A 21275-nucleotide genomic window follows, 5' to 3' on the forward strand; every position below is an offset into this window, starting at 1 on the left:
CTTCATCAGTGAATCCTGGAGTGTCCACCACTGTGACCTGACGACCCTGCACCTCTGCTGATCCACTGAGACACTCAGAAGTGACTGTATCAAAGTCACAGTCTGGGTTAAACTCCTCAGAGCCCAGGATGGTGTTTCCTGATGAACTCTTCCCTCCTCCGGGTCGACCGAGGAGAACGATCCTCCGGCCCTCCAGGCTGACGGGCTCCTCCGGAACCGCTGGAGGACAGAACACGTGAAAACAGACTAGTGTTCAGTATGTAGTTAAAACATTTTGAGAATGAATGTCAGTCAAACAGAACTTTCCTTATTCAAAGAAGCTGTTCCTTATATTCATTGTCAAAAGTCTATAATTATTGACATTACAGTAAGATTCAATGACACTGATTTCATCAATTATGATCATAATCACAGACTGACTTTGTTGTTACTGACTTTTGTTTTTCTTATTTTCTTTCGTAAAGATCAGCTGATGTGAAGTGTCTGTTACCACATCCACCAGACTAATGTCACTGAAACGGTTCTAATAAATAATCATGTACCTGCCGACGCCTGAAAAACACCTGAACAAGTCATGGACTCTACCTGGAGACAGTTACTCACGTGTCCGGATGTAACCCGTCTTCAGCAGCAGATTTCTGACTTGTTCCGGGTCTTGGAGCTCATTGTTGAAGGTGTGATATGCTCCCCCAAACTTCATCACAGCATTTGGAAGTGAAACATCCACCTGTTCAAAGATGAAATCGTGCAGCCTCCTGTCCTTCAAGGCATCTCCATGCGTAAAGAGCAGGTAGCTCTTCCTTATCCCCCGAGGCCCGAGGGCTCTGATGGCCGCCTCCACCGCCTGCTCCTCCTCCGGAGTGAACCGGGCGATTCGGACCACCACCAGAAACAGACAGGGTCTGTTGGACTGCAGGAGCTCCTGACAGTACGCTGAGATCTCTGCCTCCGTGTCCTTGGTGTCTAATATTCCCGGCGTGTCCACCACTGAGATGCGTTTCCCAAACACTGGTGCACATGTTCCTGGAGTGATTTGCTTTGTCACTGGGTTGAAGGCCAATCTGGACTCAAACACCTTCTGACCTAAAATGGTGTTTCCTGAGGCACTTTTACCCACTCCTGAGTTTCCAATCAGCACGATGGTGAGATCTGGCTCCATGTCTGCGAAGCTGTAGAAGTCAACGGACAGAGATGACAGTGAGAGAGAAGAACATGACTGACCACGCGTCAGACGAGAATCAAAAAACGAGAGGAAGAACATGAACAGAACATGAACAGAACATGAACAGAACATGAACAGAACACAGATCCAGGACTGGACTCACCTGACAACGGCCGCAGAAGCTGCTTTGTTCCTCAGACCGAGTCGAGCAGAGTCGAGCCGAGCGAACCGGGGATAAGTGTTTTTTCTTTCAAAATAAAAGCACTCGTACCCTGGAGAGAGAGAGAAAGAGAGAGAGATGATGTCTGCTGAATAAAAACAGCTGATCACACATCTAATCTAAATGTTGCACTTCTTACAGATGGATAAACAACTACATTAAAAGATTAACAGATGGATTAACAACTAGATTAAGAGATTAACAGATGGATAAACAACTAGATTAATAGATTAACAGATGGATTAACAGCTATATTAAGAGATTAACAGATGGATTAACAACTAGATTAAGAGATTAACAGATGGATTAACAACTAGATTAACAGATGGATAAACAACTAAATTAAGAGATTAACAGATGGATTAACAACTAAATTAAGAGATTAACAGATGGATTAACAACTAAATTAAGAGATTAACACATGGATAAACAACTAGATTAACAAATTAACAGATGGATTAACAACTAGATTAACAGATGGATAAACAACTAGATTAAGAGATTAACAGATGGATTAACAACTAGATTAACAGATGGATAAACAACTAGATTAAGAGATTAACAGATGGATTAACAACTAGATTAAGAGATTAACAGATGGATTAACAATTAGATTAACAGATTAACAGATGGATAAACAACTAGATTAACAGATGGATTAACAACTATTATTAAGAGATTAACAGATGGATAAACAACTAGATTAATAGATTAACAGATGGATAAACAACTAGATTAAGAGATTAACAGATGGATTAACAGTGTGTGTGTGTGTGTGTGTGTGTGTAGCTTTATTTCAGAGGCTCAGAAATAAAACCTGAGCTGCGGAAGTGATGAAATATGTTTTCTCATTTTTTACTTTCACTTTCTAAATTGGAGCCATTTGCAGGCGACGGAGCCATTTTGTGCTTCATCGTGAACAGAAGCAGACGTCTCGGCAACAATACAGGCTCTGATCGTGAAGTTTACTTTGCATGTGTTCACATAATGGTCGACTCATGTGTCCAGGCAGACGCACTCATATCAGCTCACACAACAACAACAACAATATTCTGTTGAGTAAAAGAAGTGAAAGTCACCAAATGTTTTCATTTGGTGACTTTTCATTTGTTAACGTGAATCATGAAGAGAAAACCACACGTTATAAAACACCTGAATCACAATAGATTTGAACAGTTCGAATCATCCCGGAAGTCGGTCTCCACTCTTCTATCAGAATCAATGACACTGGATCATAAATCCTCAATAAATTCTGTTGTTAGTGCAGATTATTAGATTTCCTGTTGATTATTCTTCCATTAAATTGATCTTATACATTTTAATCTCAACAACATTTCGGATGAAAACATTAAATCTATGATGCAGTTAGAGCAGCCCCTCCCCCCTTCCACCTCGCCGCGCTCAAAGTCTTAACTGCGTCATGAGAGGAAACAAACTTAGTTTTTGACTCTTTATGATCGAATAAGTTTCAAGAAGAAAGAAGAAAAATCCTGGTCCAGAAACTGATCCTGACAAACCTTCAAACACAAACTTCACACAGACAAAAAGTCAAATCCCCAGAACCAGAGAAATACTACTGAGAATAAAAAGACAAGAGGAAGAACATGAACAGAACATGAAGAGAACATGAACAGAACATGAACAGAACATGAACAGAACATGAAGAGAACATGAACAGAACATGAACAGAACATGAAGAGAACATGAACAGAACATGAAGAGAACATGAACAGAACATGAAGAGAACATGAACAGAACATGAAGAGAACATGAAGAGAACATGAACAGAACATGAACAGAACATGAACAGAACATGAAGAGAACATGAAGAGAACATGAAGAGAACATGAACAGAACATGAACAGAACATGAAGAGAACATGAAGAGAACATTAACAGAACATGAACAGAACATGAAGAGAACATGAAGAGAACATTAACAGAACATGAACAGAACATGAAGAGAACATGAACAGAACATGAACAGAACATGAAGAGAACATGAACAGAACATGAAGAGAACATGAACAGAACATGAACAGAACATGAAGAGAACATGAACAGAACATGAACAGAACATGAAGAGAACATGAACAGAACATGAAGAGAACATGAACAGAACATGAACAGAACATGAACAGAACATGAAGAGAACATGAACAGAACATGAAGAGAACATGAACAGAACATGAACAGAACATGAACAGAACATGAAGAGAACATGAAGAGAACATGAACAGAACATGAACAGAACATGAAGAGAACATGAAGAGAACATGAACAGAACATGAAGAGAACATGAACAGAACATGAACAGAACATGAAGAGATCATGAACAGAACATGAACAGAACATGAAGAGAACATGAACAGAACATGAACAGAACATGAACAGAACATAAACAGAACATGAAGAGAACATGAACAGAACATGAACAGATCATGAACAGAACATGAACAGAACATGAACAGAACATGAACAGATCATGAACAGAACATGAACAGAACATGAACACAACATGAAGAGAACATGAACAGATCATGAACAGATCATGAACAGAACACAGATCCAGGACTGGACTCACCTGACAACGGCCGCAGAAGCTGCTTTGTTCCTCAGACCGAGTCGAGCCGAGTCGAGCCGAGCGAACTGGTGATAAGTGGTTTCGCTTTCAAAATAAAAGCACTCGTATCCTGAAAAGAGAGAGATTTTTTTTTGTTGATTTTTTAAAAACAACTTTTATTAAAATTTACCAGAAAACATTACGGTCCTCTACTAATGCACTAAAAAATAAATAAATGAAAGTACTGAATAAATCAAGTCATAAAAACAAGAGTGAAAGATGAGCTCTTCCTCCTTCACTGAACACCACTGGTTTAAAAACTCCTGTATGTCCTTCATCAGAGAGTGGAATCTGAAAACCACTCTCACAGACATTTGATATTTTGAAAACAACTTTTACCAAAATTCACCAGAAAACATCACGGTTTTTGTACGAATGCACTAAAAATAAAAAAAATTAAAAATAAATAAATGAATGTATTAAATAAAAAAAGTCTTCAAAACACAGAGTGAAAGACGAGCTCTTCCTCCTTCATGGGGCCTTCGGTCCCATTAAAATAGTCCCGCAGCATCCCTCTGTCTCCACTGTCCAGTCTTTGGTTCCACTCGTTCAGAATGGTCCTGGTGTGGCGGCCGACCTCAGGCCCAGCAGAGAGGCCACTGCCTCTGTGTTCTGGAGACCAGGACCAGCAGCCTCCACGATCCCCCTCAGCTCTGTCACTCCAGCTCTTGTTAGTCTCTCACCGAGTGTGGGTCTGCTGCCATCGTGGAGATCCAGCCGGGCCCCCCACACCAGAGGCTCCTCCAGGAGCCAGAACAGAGATGCTGCAGGCTCCAGTCTGGTCCATTTCAAAAGTGTCCATGCTTCAAAAAGTCCTTGATAAAAATATGTAATAAAAAACAAAGACGTAATAAAAAACAACTACACACATGGATAAACAACTAGATTAATAGATTGACAGATGGATTAACAACTAGATTAATAGATTGACAGATGGATTAACAACTAGATTAAGAGATTAAGAGATGGATTAACAACTAGATTAATAGACTAACAGATGGATTAACGTGCTCCAATGGTCCACATGTTCATACCTTCAGCCTTATGTGACGTCCGTCCGTCAGGTGAAGACAGTTTGTCCTCTCAGCTGCTTGGTGTGTGTGTGTGTGTGTGTGTGTGTAGCTTTATTTCGAAAGGCTCAGAAATAAAACCTGAGCTGCGGAAGTGATGAAATATGTTTTCTCATTTTTTAATTTCACTTTCTAAATCGGAGCCATTTTGTGCTTCATCGTGAATAGAAGCAGATGTCTCGGTCTGTTCTGCTTCTCTTCCATGAAAACAAACTCAACAGGGAAAATGATTCCTATTGAACCAAAAAAGTGATTTTGTAAAATGCTTCGTCAGCTATCAGCTTCACCTTATGTCCTTTTTTGTATGACTGTATATGTTTAAAATCCCTACGTCACCTGACAGGAAGTCGAAGCTCCTGAGCTCAAAGGTGCGGTCGAATTGTCCTTCCTATCGTCTTTTCCTCTCTACTGTTCCTTGACCTCAGTGGAAAACGTCCTGAGGTCAAGGAAAGGTGTGAAGGATGACTGATGGGACTTAGGAGAAGGCGACAGCGCTGCTCAGAGAATCCGACTCGACTTTCACTAAACTACGTCATCACGCGATGGTGGATGTTACTGATGCGTCTGTCGTGGTGAAACTACACATTTCCGAAGATGAACCAGAAAAACCTCAGTGGCTCCATCAGCATGTTTCAGTGTTTCACCACCGTGTGACATCACGTTATGATTCAAATGTCACAGTTACTTACATGACGTCTCTTCTTGGTCATTCATTCATTCATTCTCTTCAACTTCTACTTCAGATGAATCGTTTACGTTCGTTCATGATGCGTCACGTTAAATATCGCTGCCGCAATGTGGGACGTTTATTTTTCCTTTCCTTTCGCATAGGAAGCTCCAGTGTACCCTATGCTAAAGGAGATCCTTTCCTATGCATTTAGAGAATCCGAACAGCTCTTTTCACAGCTGCTGATCAAATACTTGCAGGACACTTCAGGATTTAGGAAACTTCCTAAGACAATTTGACAATTCAACAACAACTCACCCCAAACCTCAGAGACATCATGAAAAAATAACACAACACTGATTCTGATAAAAAAAAGGGTTTTATTTAAAACATAGACTTTTTCTTTTAAGATCCACTCCAGTCACGTTTTAAAGTATTTAAAACAATCTGTTATACCTAATATTTTGTTTAACAAGATGTATCATAAGGTGTATGAAAACATACAGGGTGAGGGGTTAAGGTGTATGAAAACATGCAGGGTGAGGGGTTAAGGTGTATGAAATCACGCAGGGTGAGGGGTTAAGGTGTATGAAAACATACAGGGTGAGGGGTTGAGGTGTATGAAAACATGCAGGGTGAGGGGTTAAGGTGTATGAAATCACGCAGGGTGAGGGGTTGAGGTGTATGAAATCACGCAGGGTGAGGGGTTAAGGTGTATGAAAACATACAGGGTGAGGGGTTAAGGTGTATGAAAACATGCAGGGTGAGGGGTTGAGGTGTATGAAATCATGCAAGGTGAGGGGTTAAGGTGTATGAAAAATACAGGGCAGCGGTTGAGGTGTATGAAAACATACAGGGTGAAAATACATCTAAAGAATTTTTTTTAAAAAGGACATCATTTCAGGGTCATGTGGTCAGTGACCAGCATGCATCACCTTCTGTCAGCGTTGTAGAGACACACAGCAGATCTAATGTTTAACTTTTTTTGGGTTGTGACAGTGACATTGTTCGTTCACGCGTCAGTTAAACCTGAGACATGACAAACACGGAATCATCGGTCTGTGTACGAGTCACATCCACATCCTGTGAGATCAGTCACGTGTGTTTACATGTGTTGAACATGGATGACAGAGGGCTCACACCTGATGGCGGCTGCTCCATGCTGCTTCTTCTGCCCCTTGGTTCTGTAGAGACAAAAGAAAATACTGAACAACACAAGATCTTTATATACAGATATTGATCGTTTTCATATAGTCTCTGATCGTCTTTATATACAGTCTCTGATCATCTTTATATACAGTCAGTGATCATCTTTATATAAAGTCACTGATCGTCTTTATATAAAGTCACTGATCGTCTTTATATACAGTCGCTGATCGTCAGTGATCATCTTCATATACAGTCAGTGATCATCTTCATATACAGTCAGTGATCATCTTCATATACAGTCTATAGTCTCCATCCTGGTCGTGTGAACTGGCTCAGTTCGCTCTGGTTCACGGTAACGAGTCAACCTGATTCAAGACTGAAAGTGTCCCTGTTTTAGTTTCACATGAACAAATTGGACCACGATGTGGTCTGAGGGGGAGGGGGGGCTCCTCCCTCTGAGTCTCTATTTCCCGTCTTATATCTTCAGCTCGTTTCTGCTGCAGGAGAAGACGACCTCTCTCTGACAGGTAGGACTAAACGCACCTGATGTTGGATCAGTTTGGGTCAGACCTGGGTTCAGGTTCAGGTTCAGGTTCAGGTTCATGCTCGACTCTCACGTTGGAATCGTCAGGTTGAGTTTTGCCGCTGTGGTCCGAGGTCTGGGGCCTTCTGAGCTCCAGACCTGTGGACCTCGCTGAGTCCTGCATGTGGACAGGGAGGACCTAGTGTGGGCCGAGGTCCATCTACTCAGTGTGATGATGAAACATATTAGATCTTGTCGTCAGTCGAACCAAACTTTTTATTCTTCAGCTGGACAAAAAAACTCTTTTGACTCCTGTTGGAGAGGACAGTGAGGACCGAGAGGACAGTGAGGACCGAGAGGACTGAGAGGACTGAGAGGACAGGGAAAAAGGCCTATGTCCAAATATTTACACCATGAAAATACATTATAATCTTTAACTGTTTCCCCAGAACAGAATAAATGTGCATTGTTAGCAAAGTGGGATTTTCACTCACTAACACACACACACACTGAAAGTATGTGTTTCCTCTTCGCAGTGACATGGTGCAGGGTTAACGGAGACAACTGCAGACAGCAGCCATGTTGGTTCTGTACCAGTTTCTGACGATGATGATGATGATGATGATGAAGAATGAGGGTCAGTATAAAAAAAGTATTACACAGTAATATGACACAGTGTAAGAGGGAGATGTGGACCATGATGACGATTATGACAGAAATTCGTTGTCTTTGTGACTGAGATCTCATTTTGAAGTTTCTGGCGGCGCAGGTGAGAACATGTCACCTCCGTGTGTTCTCTGCTTCATGTGTTTCTGTGTGACCTCTGACCCCAGCTGCCTCAGACACCGTCACGGTGTACACACAGAGCGGTGGGACCGTCCTGTTGTCCTCAGACCTGCGGCGCTGGAGGGTGGAGGACCAGTGGGACGTCAGGTGGACTCACCGACACCTGGTTCTTTCGCTGAAGAATAACATGACGACGTGTCACCACGGACGCTGCGAGCTGCTGAGTGACGGCTCGCTGAGGTTCAGCCCAGTTCACATCCAAGACTCAGGAAACTACAGCCTGCAGGTATTTGACCGAGGCGGGACCAGAGTGATGAGGACGGACTTCCTGCTCAGAGTGGAGGGTGAGTCAATGAGACACCAACAGACAACACCTGGCCTATAACTTATCATCCTGATCAATAACTGATAGGGATAATTAATAACTGTAAATAAAGATGATCAATGACTGTATATAAGATGGACGGCACGTCTCCAATTCCTCTCGTTGTACAAGCGGTGATGTCACCAGCACGTCACTGTGCAGTAGCGATGGTGGAGTCAGAGTATTGAGGTCCCGCCCATACCCACAGTTGACCAATCACGAGTCAGTCTCGTCAATTTTAAATGTAATCTTTGTAATATTCCCCAGGGAAGAGTCCATCCAACATGTCGCTGTTGATCTACTGCCTCCTCCTGCTCTGTCTGCTGCTGGTCATCATCATCACCATCATCATCTTCATCCGGAGGAAGAGGAAGAGGAGGAAGAGGACGGCAGGTACGGCAGCCAATCAGTGACAGCTCTGACATGCACACCTGGTTTACTTAACATCACATCAGATTTATCTTCACAATAATCTGCCGTCCTGTTCCAGGTCCCAAGGAGGAAAATGTTTATGTGTCTATGCACAGTTGCCATAGCAACAAAATGAAAGATGACAAGCAGCAGGAGAGAGAAGAAGAGTCTAATTATGGTACACACACACACAAACACACACACACACACACACAAAGATGCTAACTGATGCTAACATGTTCTTCTCTCTTCAGTTCCCTGTTATCCTGTTTCCATGGAAACGCCAATTACAAAGCAGATGTCTGTGGAGGCAGAAGACATCTACGTGTGACAACCAATCAGAGCTCATCTTTATTTGTCCCTCCACTGTGTCTTACTTTCCTTCCACCTACTTTTCATACAAAAACTGAGAAAACTCAATAAAACATGAATCTGATAAACATTACCACAATAATCATCATCAGCACCATGATGACGACCACATATTCTATTAGAAAACTGACACCTGCAAACGAGTTCTACCTTTGGATGGATGCAAAACAACAAAACTCCAAGGTCTGGAGACAGCTGCAGAAATAGTCCCCAAACTCCTAGTTGCAGGAGTTTGGGGACTTCTGACAGAAGTTTGGGGACTAGTTACAGAAGTTTGGGGACTAGTTGCAGAAGTTTGGGGACTAGTTGCAGAAGTTGGGGACTAATTGCAGAAGTTGGGGACTAGTTGCAGAAGTTTGGGGACTAGTTGCAGAAGTTGGGGACTAATTGCAGAAGTTTGGGGACTAGTTGCAGAAGTTGGGGACTAATTGCAGAAGTTTGGGGACTAGTTGCAGAAGTTGGGGACTAGTTACAGAAGTTTGGGGACTAGTTGCAGAAGTTGGGGACTAATTGCAGAAGTTGGGGACTAATTGCAGAAGTTTGGGGACTAATTGCAGAAGTTGGGGACTAATTGCAGAAGTTGGGGACTAGTTGCAGAAGTTGGGGACTAATTGCAGAAGTTGGGGACTAGTTGCAGGAGTTTGGGGACTAATTGCAGAAGTTGGGGACTAATTGCAGAAGTTGGGGACTAGTTGCAGGAGTTTGGGGACTAGTTGCAGAAGTAGGAATATAACTGGACAATGTTCACGTCATGGATGTCACACAAACAAACGATTCACATGGGAAGATATGAAATTTACATATTTTAATTTCATGATTTGTTATATTATCCACACACATGATCTGTGAAGAGAAGTGATAACACACAGCTGCTGTGTGTTACACCCTGATCCAGGGATTAGATGCCTGGCTCAGCGGCACTGTGGGAGCCATGTTCACATTGGGAATCCAACCAGACACGTGAGCATCATTATTGATTTAATATTAAAAACAAAGTGGTATCCATGTCTACACCCTTAAACTGGATTGTCACATTCACAGAAACCCCACTGTAGGGGGCGCTTGAATAAAACTTCATCCAGTTCCTTTGTGATAAACAACATTTAAAAGTGATTGGTCAACTTCCCTTTAGATTCAGGCTTTAAACATGAAAACGTAACATTTCACTTTCACGTTTGTAAAGGTCAAAGAAATAAAAAGAGGAAATGAGTTTAAAATACAGAGAGAAAAAACTTCTCTTCAATCCACCCTCTCCGTCTTCTTCTCCTCCTCCTCCTCCTCCTCCTCCTCTTCCATCAGAAGACCGTGATCTGTTCCTCCTCCTCTTCGTCTGGTGTCTGCACAGAACAAAGTCACTTCACTCACACACACTCACGTGGTCGTAAAACAGAAATGACAGAAAATGAAAACAATAAAACTGTAACTTGTTTCATCACAGTTTGTGAAGCAGTGTACAGTCGTGTCAGGTGCGTACCAGGAACAGCAGCGTGTGGTGGATGACAAACTCTCTGGTGAGTCTGAGCAGATCCTGGTTCAGAGTCTGAAACAGAGACGGGACCAGAACCAGAGCCAGATTCTGAGCAGACATCTTGTTCACCGGAGAGAAAACCTGCACCCTGCGAGACAAACAAACGAACATCAGCTGTGTTACTCTGGGTGTGACTGTGTGTGTGTGTGTATATACTGTGTGTGTTAGTTTTTGTGTGTGTCTGTGTGTGTGTTACATGTAGAAGTGTGCGAACAGGGCGCCCAGTGTAGCTCGGTTGTTGTCAGGAAGTTGCCGTAGTAACCGTTGATACGCTTTAAACCTGGAGTGTTGATCTGAAATCACTGAGAAAAGAAGTATTGTTACACTACTTGAGTACTACTGATTTACTGTTCTACTACCACTTCTGCTGTTAGTACTACTACACTCACACACTGAAAGACTGTAGTATTTGTACAACAGATACTGCGTACTGACCTGCGGCCTGAAGCCACGGCTGTACATCGGGTATTAGACCCGGCTGCTGGCGGACATATTGTTTGAGGGCGGAGCCAGCGTCCAACACGCCCTGCTCATCGCTCTCCAGGAGGGCGGTGCTCGGCGATGTCATAAGAGCATCCACCAGTCGGTTCACTTTGGTAGCAAGGCCACAGCGGCGGTACACGCCCTCCACCTTCAAACCTAAGGCAAACATGTTTTTATTCAGGCAGCTGTCCTGGGATCCAGGGGCCCCGGGGGCCCCGGTGTGGGTGAGACTTGGTGGTGGAGCTTGTTCTGACCGTGGGCTGTGATGTGGGAGATGCAGCGTTCGATGCCCGGCGGTACTGAACCTCTCGACCCTGCGTCCAGCACTGGGTACAGAGACCGACGAGCTGAGCTCTGATTGGCTACAGGGGGACGGTGTGGATCCGAGCTCTGATTGGTCAGGGCTCTCTGCAGGTGGTTGAACCAGGACTGACAGCTGTGCTGCTCCTCGAAACGCAGAGACACGCCCCTGACAAGAGAGGATTGTTACCTATAGTGTCATCAAGACCTGTGGATTGCTCAGCCAATCAGATGGGACACATCCGATCCATAATGTAAATTATATTTTTTCTTTCTGTGTTGATTTGTTAGAACTCATTTCATGAGGCGATTGTTTTGTCATTTCACCTTCGTTAAATCTGAATGTGTGTGTGTGTGTGGGGGGGGCACACCTGTCTCTGGTTTCCATGGTGATGATGTTTTCAGATGGGTTTATTTCTGAAAGACAAAATAAAAAATTAAAATAAATTAAATACTTCATTCAAAGTGATCAGTTTAAATAAAACTGAAGAAACATCGGTTCACTTTGAATCGACACGTTCCTGGAGGTGGAGCTCACGTTTAGGTGTGAAAAAAACAAAAAGACTGTTACCGTGGTGACTGAGCGCGCTTAGTTCCATCCTCAGAGTCTGCTGTGGGTGTTTGTGGACGGGGTGAATGCTGACACCATCCTCCCACAGTAACAACCAGGCTTCAGACTGACTCGAGGCCCCGCCCACTTTAACCACACACACTTTGCTGACTGCGGACGCCCCGCCCACCTCGGCATAAGACACACCCCCTGGGAGAATCACCTGGAAAGAAAAACTCCGGTCACAACTAGCATCTGACTCTGTCCAAGGAGACTTAATGTCCCCGCGGAGACAGAAAAATGACCCCGGCGTCAGGTTTACCTTCAGTATGTGAACCAGGTGAGTCAGCAGAGTCTCTTTGTCTTCGGCCGCACAGATCAGCTGATCGCTCAACGTCACCATCTCGAACTGATGAGCAGCTCTGAACGCACAGGAAGAGGAAGTGATGAAGTACAGACTAACACACTGACCCCACATGTTGACCCTGTTTGTAACAAGCTGCTGTGATGGAGGAGCCTCCACCAGAGGGCGCTGCTGTCTCCACAATCAGAAGACGAAAACATAAAAATATCATCTCTGATCTCAACTTTTTACTGATAAATATGACAAATAAATTAAGTCTAGTTCAATCTCAACAGGTCTCTAAACAGTAAAAATCAAATAGTACTATAGCACCAGTAGTGTCGGTACTGCAGTAGGATCAGTACTTCAGTACCAGTAGTGTCGGTATTGCAGTAGCATCAGTACTGCAGTACCAGTAGTGTCGATACTGCAGTAGGATCAGTACTTCAGTACCAGTAGTGTCGGTATTGCAGTACCAGTAGTGTCAGTACCAGCATTGTTTGTACTGCAGTACCAGTAGTTCTTACCCGTCCTTGACAAACACTGACAGAACCTCTCGCAGGTCTAGGACGTCACAAGCTGCTGAATCGTTTTCTACAGAGAAGAGGAAACGATCTTCCTCCAGTTTCCCATGAAGCTCCTCCTCTTCCTCACCTGAAGAGACACACACGCGCGCGCGCACGCACACACACACACACACACACAGTAAATAGAAGTTAATGATTCAAATGAAAATAAAATGTTGTTTGATGCCTGATGTTGTTCCGACGTTTAAACTGCATCCAGGTGTCCTTACCTGAGGAGGCAGATTCAATTCTCCTATTGGTAGACTGTGGCTTGTGAGGCGGGACCTCTAAAGAATAAAAAGTGAAGAAGAGTCACAGCCAGTGTTTGTGTGTGTGTGTGTGTGTGGGGGGGGGGGGGGGGGGGGGGGTGTCTGTGTTTGTGTGTGCGTATGTGTTTGTGTTACCTGTGTACTCGTTGAGTCGGAGCAGCTCGGTCTGCAGAGCCTGACCCGCCCTCTCAGCCAGGAGGATGGGGGAGGGGCTCTGGAGGTCTGACTGACGCACCTGCGCACAAGTAACACGAGTCAGAGACAGACGGACACTGAGCCGGCACCTGTCACAGTGTGTGTGTGTGTGTGTGTGTGTGTGTGTGTGTGACCTTCACTCCTGAGCAGATCAAAAACATTGTTTCCTCGACATCATCACTGCAGACGACCTCACGCAGCCTCTGAAACACACACACACACACACACACACACACACACACAGTTATGAGATCATCACACAGTGACCCTCAGGTGATATTTTCTATGTTCATTTGTTCAAACGTTGTCATATAACTGAGTCAAACCTGGTCCATCAAAGACAGAGACGACGTCAGGGGGTGGACTCGTCTGTAGCGCCCCCTGCCGTATTTATCCTGGATGAACTTTGACCTCTCCTCATCTGGCGACTCAGGAAGCAGCTGCTCTGCTGCCGGCACTGCTGCAGCCCACACCTGATTGGCCAGCCGGTTACCGTGGGTAACAAACAGCTGGAAGAGGATTAAAAGTTTAATCTGACAGAGGGACAGAAAAAGAGACTGTAACCCCCCTCACCTGTGTCAGTGGTCCAGCCCCACCTCACCTGTAACAGTGGTTCAGTCCAGACCTTGTTGTCCATCTTCAGACTGCGTACTTTCGACAGGCTACTGCCCAATGCCCGATGCTGACCTGAGAGCAGACTCTGTTAGCATTCTGCATTCAGACCAGTGGATCTGTTAGCAACTTCAGCATTTCACACTTTCTTCATTCTTTGTATTTGAGAAGAACAAAATCCGTTTTAGTTTCTGATCTTCATTGGGTTCCTCTCCACATGTGGTCTAGATGACCACTCATTAAAAAAAAAAGATACATTTTAGGGACCTGATGTTTCATTTTCTCTTTTTAATGCTGTGATAACATTTCACGTCCAACTATTTTTAAGGTACATTCAGGCTCTACTCAACTTTTAAGAGTTATGTTCGGTTTAGTTTTGAGTTTAGTATTGAAATCTGTGACACAGGTCATTTAGGCAACAGTGAAACCACATGTTGGTATTAAGTGCAAAGGAAATATAAGTGGGCCCAGAATGTTTCCCTGAGGAACTCCATGACTAAGTGTTGTTGATGAAAAATTGGACAAACTCACAAAACAAAAAAGCTCGTACCTGCGCACGCCTGGCAGATGACCAGCAGCAGGTTGACTGACGCCCACTCAGGATTGGCTGTGCCACAGTCACCACACAACTTGTTGCAGGGGTTTTCCACGAGACGCATCACCACCTGGCTGCAGGACAGAGCGCTGCGGATAGACGAGGACAGACTGTCCAACCAGATGGACAGGTCCTTTGATGAATCAACAGACAGGCTGTGTGTGAGTGGGTGGGGACGAGAAAGAAGACAGATGTTTATATAATAAGACTTTGTCAGGTAGAGCAAGACAGGTGGACAGACACTGAGACAGACAGGTAGACAGATGTTAAGACAGACAGGTGGACAGACAGGTGCTTACTTAAAGGTCTTGTATGGAGTGATGAGGGTAAACGAGTGTTTTCCTGTAGATTTGACTGTGGCCACGTTCAGCGGGACAGAGAAGGAGGCGAGGCCCAGCTGGTAGCCCTCTTTGTTGGGGTAAATCCAGAGGTCGTGACCCCAGAGGGCAGCGTAAGCACGACTCCGTGGGTCTTTAATGGTGATTTGTCCGTGCAGTTCACCAGGGGTGGGGCTTGGCTGGCCTCGGGACGCCAGCAGAGATGTGACCCAACCATCCTGAACCTCTGAGAAACAAAAAACACATAAAGACAATTTTAGAAACATTGGAAACATTGGAAACACACAAGGCTGCTGTTAAACAAGGAGTCACATGGGAAGGTACAGATCAGCTCTTGTGTCTGAATCCTTGTCTTGTTTTTCATGCCGGGTCGAAGGCAGATTCAACCAATTAGCTTCAGCTTTTAGCAACAGAGACGTTAAAATGACAAGGAAACATGAAAATCTCACGAAACAAAGTTAATAGTAGTCCAGTACAGTCCAGTACAGGGCAGTGGAGCCAAGCCAAGAGTTCAGTAGGGTGGAGTAGAGGACAATTGAGGAATAGAGGGCAGTAGAGGACAATCAAGGGCATTAGAGGGCAGTAGAGTCCAGGACAGGCTCTTACCTTCACTATAAGCCATGAAGTCATAATGTTTCTTCCTGAAGTAAACTGAGAATCGTCCTTTGTCTTGTTTCTTCACATTGGTGATGCTGGAGACATGAAACAGCAGCTCACTGAATCGATCCTGGTGAACGAAACATACACAACTTTACTCCACTGACACACACACCGAATGAGAGAGAGAGAGCGAGAGAGAGAGAGAAAAAGGTAAAGCAACATTGACTTACTGTGCGTTTCTTCCACAAAGACATCTGCTGTCCGTCCAATGTGGCCCACAAAACATTATGTCTGTTAGAGAGAAGACATGTCATCTGTTTCTCTGTCCATCATTCAACAATCATCCATCCATCCATCTGTCCATCATCCATATGTCCATCATCCAACCATCTATATGACCATCATCCATCCATACATCTGTCCATCATTCCATCCTGATCTGGTGTTCCTCAGGGATCAATCCTAGATCAATACCTTGTCCATAGTTTATCTTATTTAAAATTGAATCTCTGTCAGGATGCTGTTACCTGAAGCCCTTCCAGACGTCCAGCCAGCTGGATCGGACCACAGCACTCTGTGGGGTTGAGTTCCCACTGCCCACCTTCTTCCTGGACACTCGAATAGTGGCCGCTCTGCAGGATAAACAGGCTGTCACTCGCCGAAGGTTTTCTCAATACACATGAAGTTCGAACACGTGAGCCTTTAAAATCCAACTCCTAAAGCTTTATTATTGAGCAATGAAGGCTCCCATGGGTGGATCCTCTTTGGGCCAGACTATTGCAGAATTCATTGCATGCAAGTGACAAAATTAGCTAGCTATGCGGGTGGCCGAGCTGCAGTATGTGCAAAGTAGATAACGACTGCAATGGTAAGAGCAGGACAAGCTGGTGACGCAATTAGGAAATCCTCCGTGGACCAGACCGTCTAAATTAGTGTAGACCTTCACAGCCGACCCGGTCTATGAAGGACAACCCTCTGTAGACCGAGTCCTTCGAAGGATGTGGCCCCTGAATTGGGACACAGCTCCTTTCTACAGTCCAAAGCTCTTCAGCTCTGTTGTTAAAATGAGTTTTGCTATTAAATCAAATGCGAAGTCTCTACAGAGACATTAGAGCCAGCCTGGAGGTGAAGAGGTGTGACTGAAATCTCACATGTGTATTTCCTCACATTTCAAAAAAATGTCAGCCATAAAAATTTGAGTTAGATCCACCACACACCAACCAGATCAGCTGCCAAAGCATCCTGGGTAAAACAGGCATCACAGGAACACGTCTGGGTACCTGACCTGGTCTAGATTTGGACTCCAAAAGAGAGAACACACCTTGTGTGTTTATGTGTCAGAGTGTTTGTGTACCTTGGGATCTTCTCTTTCAGTTGTTTTCCAGGCCTCTCTGATTGGCCAGGAGGGCGAGGAGGGGGCGGGGCTGGCCTAGTGGGGATGAAACCACCTGGAGGACTGGTTGGGATGCTGCAACACCAACACTCTGTTAGCAGCAGCAGAGGACTTTTAGTCTTAGAAGTAAATATGGCGTTATTGGATACAGTATACATACTTGTGAGAGTTTGTAGTCAAGTGCGAAGCAGGATCTCCTCCCATTGGTCCATCAGCTCCAGAGGGGGCAGCGCTAACTCCTGTATCTTCCTCCTCATTGGATGACTCAGAGTCAGCTTCCTCAGTGTCCCAACAAGACAACACAGTGACATACGAGGTTTCACTTCTGACGTCGAGAGTAGACCGAGTTAAACCTGGAACCAGAGCCGATGAAGAAGAAGAGATTGTGGAGTGGGATCTTTCGGAGGGGGGCAGACTGAGATGGGGACGGGTATTTACCTTCATCTGTGGGCTCTGCAGCAGCTTCCTCTGCTGGTGGTAACTTGACTCCTGCTGTCTGGTCTAAAGTAGACATCACCAACTGTGACAGTGCCCCAATATCTGGACAAGTTAAACGCAGAGACACAGTGTACATTGTGAGGGAAAAATGTATGCAGTTGAATCAGGAAGATGGAAACCAAGGGTGTCTTAAGCAGAATTATTTATTATAAGGGCTCAATATATATCAAGGAGATTTCTGGTTCGTTACACAGATCAATAAGGTGGTCAGTGTGTGGCCTCCCAAGAAAATCTGCCTATCTCCGGTCTATGTAGGTATTTAGCTTTGTCAGAGTAATGTCGTCATCTCACAAACAGAATAGCTACGTCCATAGTAACACTCTGTATTCACCACTATGTGTCTTGAACAAATTCCGCGACTATGACATGCCCGAGACAACCTTCAGTTACCCACCAACTGCCTTGGTTTGCCATATCAATGTCTTTGCAGAGTGCATGAGATCGCCCATCATTGCAGTTTCTCAGGGGAGGACAGAAATTCCTCAACATACATGTTGAACAGCCAATCAAGAGGCAGGGGGGTGGGGAGTAATCCAGGCTGGATCACAGGACAGCTCTTCAGAAGCAGTTGTTTTGACGAGAATATTTGAAGAGCGTATATATAAATGTAAATAACTTTGGATTATCAACCAAGCAAAGGAGGCAACTGACTGACTGGATTGTAGATAAACCCTGATGCGAGGATCCTCACTCACTGTTAAGATTATATACTTATGTGCTAACAGGCTAATGCTAACACTGGTTCTGCCTAAAACTAGGGGGAAGGGGTCGCAGTAAAGAACCTCAGTGGGAAGGACACATTATTAGGTGAGCTATCATCAAGACCACATCCTAGTCTCAGCTCTGATAATAAATTGATTGATTGATTAATTGATGGATATACCTGTGTGATGGTCTCCAGCAACTCCAATCCTTTGCAGTGAAGGGGGGTGGGGTTTACCAGCAGAGGGGGGCGAGGCTGAAGGGGCAGGGTTAATAGCAGGGTCAGCCATAATTCCAGATATACAGGGTATGTTTGCTAATGAGCTAACAATGCTGTCTAAGCTAGCAGCACTTGTGTTAGCAGCAGGTACAGGTGTGGAGGAGGACGCAGGATTTGACGTAGCAGTAGCTGGGTTAGCCATGGCGCTAGCAGTGCCTGCTAAGCTAGGAATGTGGGCAGAGATGCTGCTAGCCATGCTGTTTATGGAAGGCGGGGGAGAGGGTGCTGGGGGGGCGGAGCCCCCGATGGCGGCAGCAACTCCAGCCAATGAAGGGATGTTTGCCGCGATGAAGTCAGTGACGCCGGCCAGAGTCGGGAAGACGACGCCACGATCCAAACCAGAGGGAGGAAGACGAGGAACTTCATCTGAGGTGGAGTAAGACACAGTCACTAGGAGGAGACTTTCATAATAAGAGCCCTGAGGGGTGGACTTTCAGAATAAAAGATCCATGAAGGAGGTGTTGAGGATTAAAGGAAGATATTTCAACACTAACGCCATACAGACACGATACAGACATACCGATGCAGACACAACGATGCAGACACAACGATACACACATAACGATACAACAATGCAACAACGCAACATAATCAGCTGCTGTGACGGCTGATGACATCAGTTCAGTCTAAACAATCGCCTGAGATGACATCATCAGTCAGACAGGTTTCAATTAACTCAGCAGCCGCTGAACACATCTGAAACTGCTGGAACAAACCGGTTCCACAAAGAGAAGTGAGTCAGGTTCCACAGTGGAGTGTGTGTGTGTGTGTTACCTGTGCTCAAATTATTTTCGACAGCTGGTTGAAGATTTTCATCTCTGAAAGACAAAAACACTTTTTAAGGATTTGTTATTTGTTCTTTAGATTTAGAGGTTTGTTCTTCAGATTTAAAGGTTTGTTCTGTAGATTTGAAGGTTTGTTCTTTAGATTTAAAGGTTTGTTCTGTAGATTTAAAGGTTTGTTCTGTAGATTTGAAGGTTTGTTCTTTAGATTTAAAGGTTTGTTCTGTAGATTTAAAGGTTTGTTCTGTAGATTTGAAGGTTTGTTCCGTAGATTTGAAGGGGAACTGACCTCTCCAGAGAGCAGGCGGACACACTCTCCCTCTGGTAACGAGCTCGAGGTTTGGGGACAGGTGGAGAAGGAAGAGGAGTCATCTGGAGGAGAGAGAGGAACATTAAATGGATCAGTCATCTGTCAGGAAGCATCATTGTCTCTAAGCAACTAAGAGAGCACATGAACTTAAAGGTTTAATTGAAGAGTGTGTTTATTCATGTGTGATTGATCAGATCACAGGACAGTGTGGGGTTCAGACTGAACCTGAACTTCAGATCGTTCTGGTTATTAGACTGATTAGAACATGACCAATACAATACAACCAGGTGAGAACAATGGTTGCTCATCCTTCAGTTATTAAATCCTAACTGAGCGCCATCTACTGGCCACTACACTGCCACACAACACACCATTACACCAACACGCCACTACACCATTACACCAACACACATCACACCAACACGCCATTACACCATCGCACCAACACGCCATTACACCAACACGCCATTACACCAACACGCCATTACACCAACACGCCATTACACCAACACGCCATTACACCAACACGCCATTACACCAACACACCATTACACCAACACGCCATTACACCAACACACCATCACACCAACACGCCATTACACCAACACGCCATCACACCAACACGCCATTACACCAACACGCCATTACACCAACACGCCATTACACCAACACGATATTACACCAACATGCTATTACATCAATACGTCATTACACCAATACGTCATCACACCAACACGATATTACACCAACACGATATTACACCAACACGTCATGACACCAACACGATATGACACCAACACGTCATTACACCAACACGTCATTACACCAACACGATATTACACCAACACGATATTACACCAACACGATATTACACCAACACGTCATTACACCAACATGATATTACACCAACACAATATTACACCAACACGTCATTACACCAACACGATATTACACCAACACGATATTACACCAACACGTCATTACACCAACATGATATTACACCAACACGATATTACACCAACACGTCATTACACCAACACGATATTACACCAACACGATATTACACCAACACGTCATTACACCAACACGATATTACACCATCACAACAACACACAGACCTTTCAGTTCCAGACTAAAAAAAATCAAGAATCAAATAAACTTATTAACAACTGAGAAACCTGTTTGTCTATTTACCTGTCGGTGAGTGTCTGAGTTGACCTGTAGCTCTGGTGAGTGTCTGAGTTGACCTGTAGCTCTGGTGAGTGTCTGTGAGTTGACCTGTAGCTCTGGTGAATCTGTTCCTGGTTCACGTGTTTATCATTCTGCGTTCAGATTGTCCTGCACTGTTAAACACGTCTCTGTTAAATCTACTGTGAACTCTGTGTCTGTCAGTGTCTGTCAGTGACTCACTCTGTCTCAAGCTGTCTCTTTGTGAAGGCGTGTTTTCGTTCCAGATATTAGTCAAGTGTAGTCAAGAGTTTTCTCGGTTTTATAAAATGAATAAGGTTTCCTGTTTTTACCCCGAACATTTTTACAGTGAACATAGGCAAAATCTCACTGGTTCAACCTGCTGCAGGAATGTAGG

At 44.3% G+C, this 21275-nt stretch overlaps 2 protein-coding genes and 1 long non-coding RNA gene across 4 annotated transcripts in view; 1 reads left to right on the plus strand and 2 right to left on the minus strand.

The window, feature by feature from the left end:
* Nucleotides 1-4074, minus strand: part of LOC118301336 (GTPase IMAP family member 8-like) — a 5083-nt gene extending 1009 nt beyond the window's left edge. The window contains exons 1-4 of the mRNA XM_035626749.2: nt 3966-4074; nt 1326-1434; nt 604-1169; nt 1-219 (exon numbers count right to left, since the gene is read on the minus strand). The exon at nt 1-219 is cut by the window's left edge and continues 1009 nt beyond it. Coding sequence (XP_035482642.2) covers nt 1-219; nt 604-1159 — 775 coding nt within the window. The 5' untranslated portion in view covers nt 1160-1169; nt 1326-1434; nt 3966-4074. The remainder of the gene's footprint in view (nt 220-603; nt 1170-1325; nt 1435-3965) is intronic.
* Nucleotides 4075-9091: 5017 nt separating this feature from the next.
* On the plus strand, nt 9092-9419 carry LOC118300835. The gene is made up of 2 exons (XR_004790167.1): nt 9092-9152; nt 9229-9419. It is a non-coding gene; the product is annotated as an uncharacterized LOC118300835 (long non-coding RNA).
* Nucleotides 9420-10136: 717 nt separating this feature from the next.
* LOC118300832 (arf-GAP with Rho-GAP domain, ANK repeat and PH domain-containing protein 1) lies at nt 10137-21198 on the minus strand. Of its 2 annotated transcripts, none has more exons than XM_047328129.1 (26): nt 20909-21198; nt 19670-19752; nt 19373-19416; nt 18500-18964; nt 17557-17658; nt 17279-17471; nt 17080-17193; nt 16253-16357; nt 15956-16016; nt 15732-15852; nt 15087-15351; nt 14743-14942; nt 14182-14267; nt 13907-14089; nt 13715-13783; nt 13521-13620; nt 13347-13403; nt 13078-13204; nt 12530-12629; nt 12229-12430; nt 12029-12074; nt 11612-11826; nt 11310-11513; nt 11071-11176; nt 10821-10962; nt 10137-10683 (listed from the first exon to the last, which is right to left on the minus strand). In XM_047328129.1, exons 2-26 carry the CDS (start codon nt 19750-19752, stop codon nt 10642-10644), a joined length of 3432 nt encoding a protein of 1143 aa, XP_047184085.1. In that variant the 5' UTR covers nt 20909-21198; the 3' UTR covers nt 10137-10641. The 2 variants fall into 2 exon arrangements, with proteins under 2 accessions (XP_047184085.1, XP_047184084.1); XM_047328128.1 differs by having other exon boundaries at nt 20885-21198.
* Between the last annotated feature and the right edge of the window lie 77 nt (nt 21199-21275).

The sequence above is a fragment of the Scophthalmus maximus genome, chromosome 2 (assembly GCF_022379125.1).
Source record: "Scophthalmus maximus strain ysfricsl-2021 chromosome 2, ASM2237912v1, whole genome shotgun sequence".
NCBI classification, from domain to species: Eukaryota; Metazoa; Chordata; class Actinopteri; order Pleuronectiformes; family Scophthalmidae; genus Scophthalmus; species Scophthalmus maximus.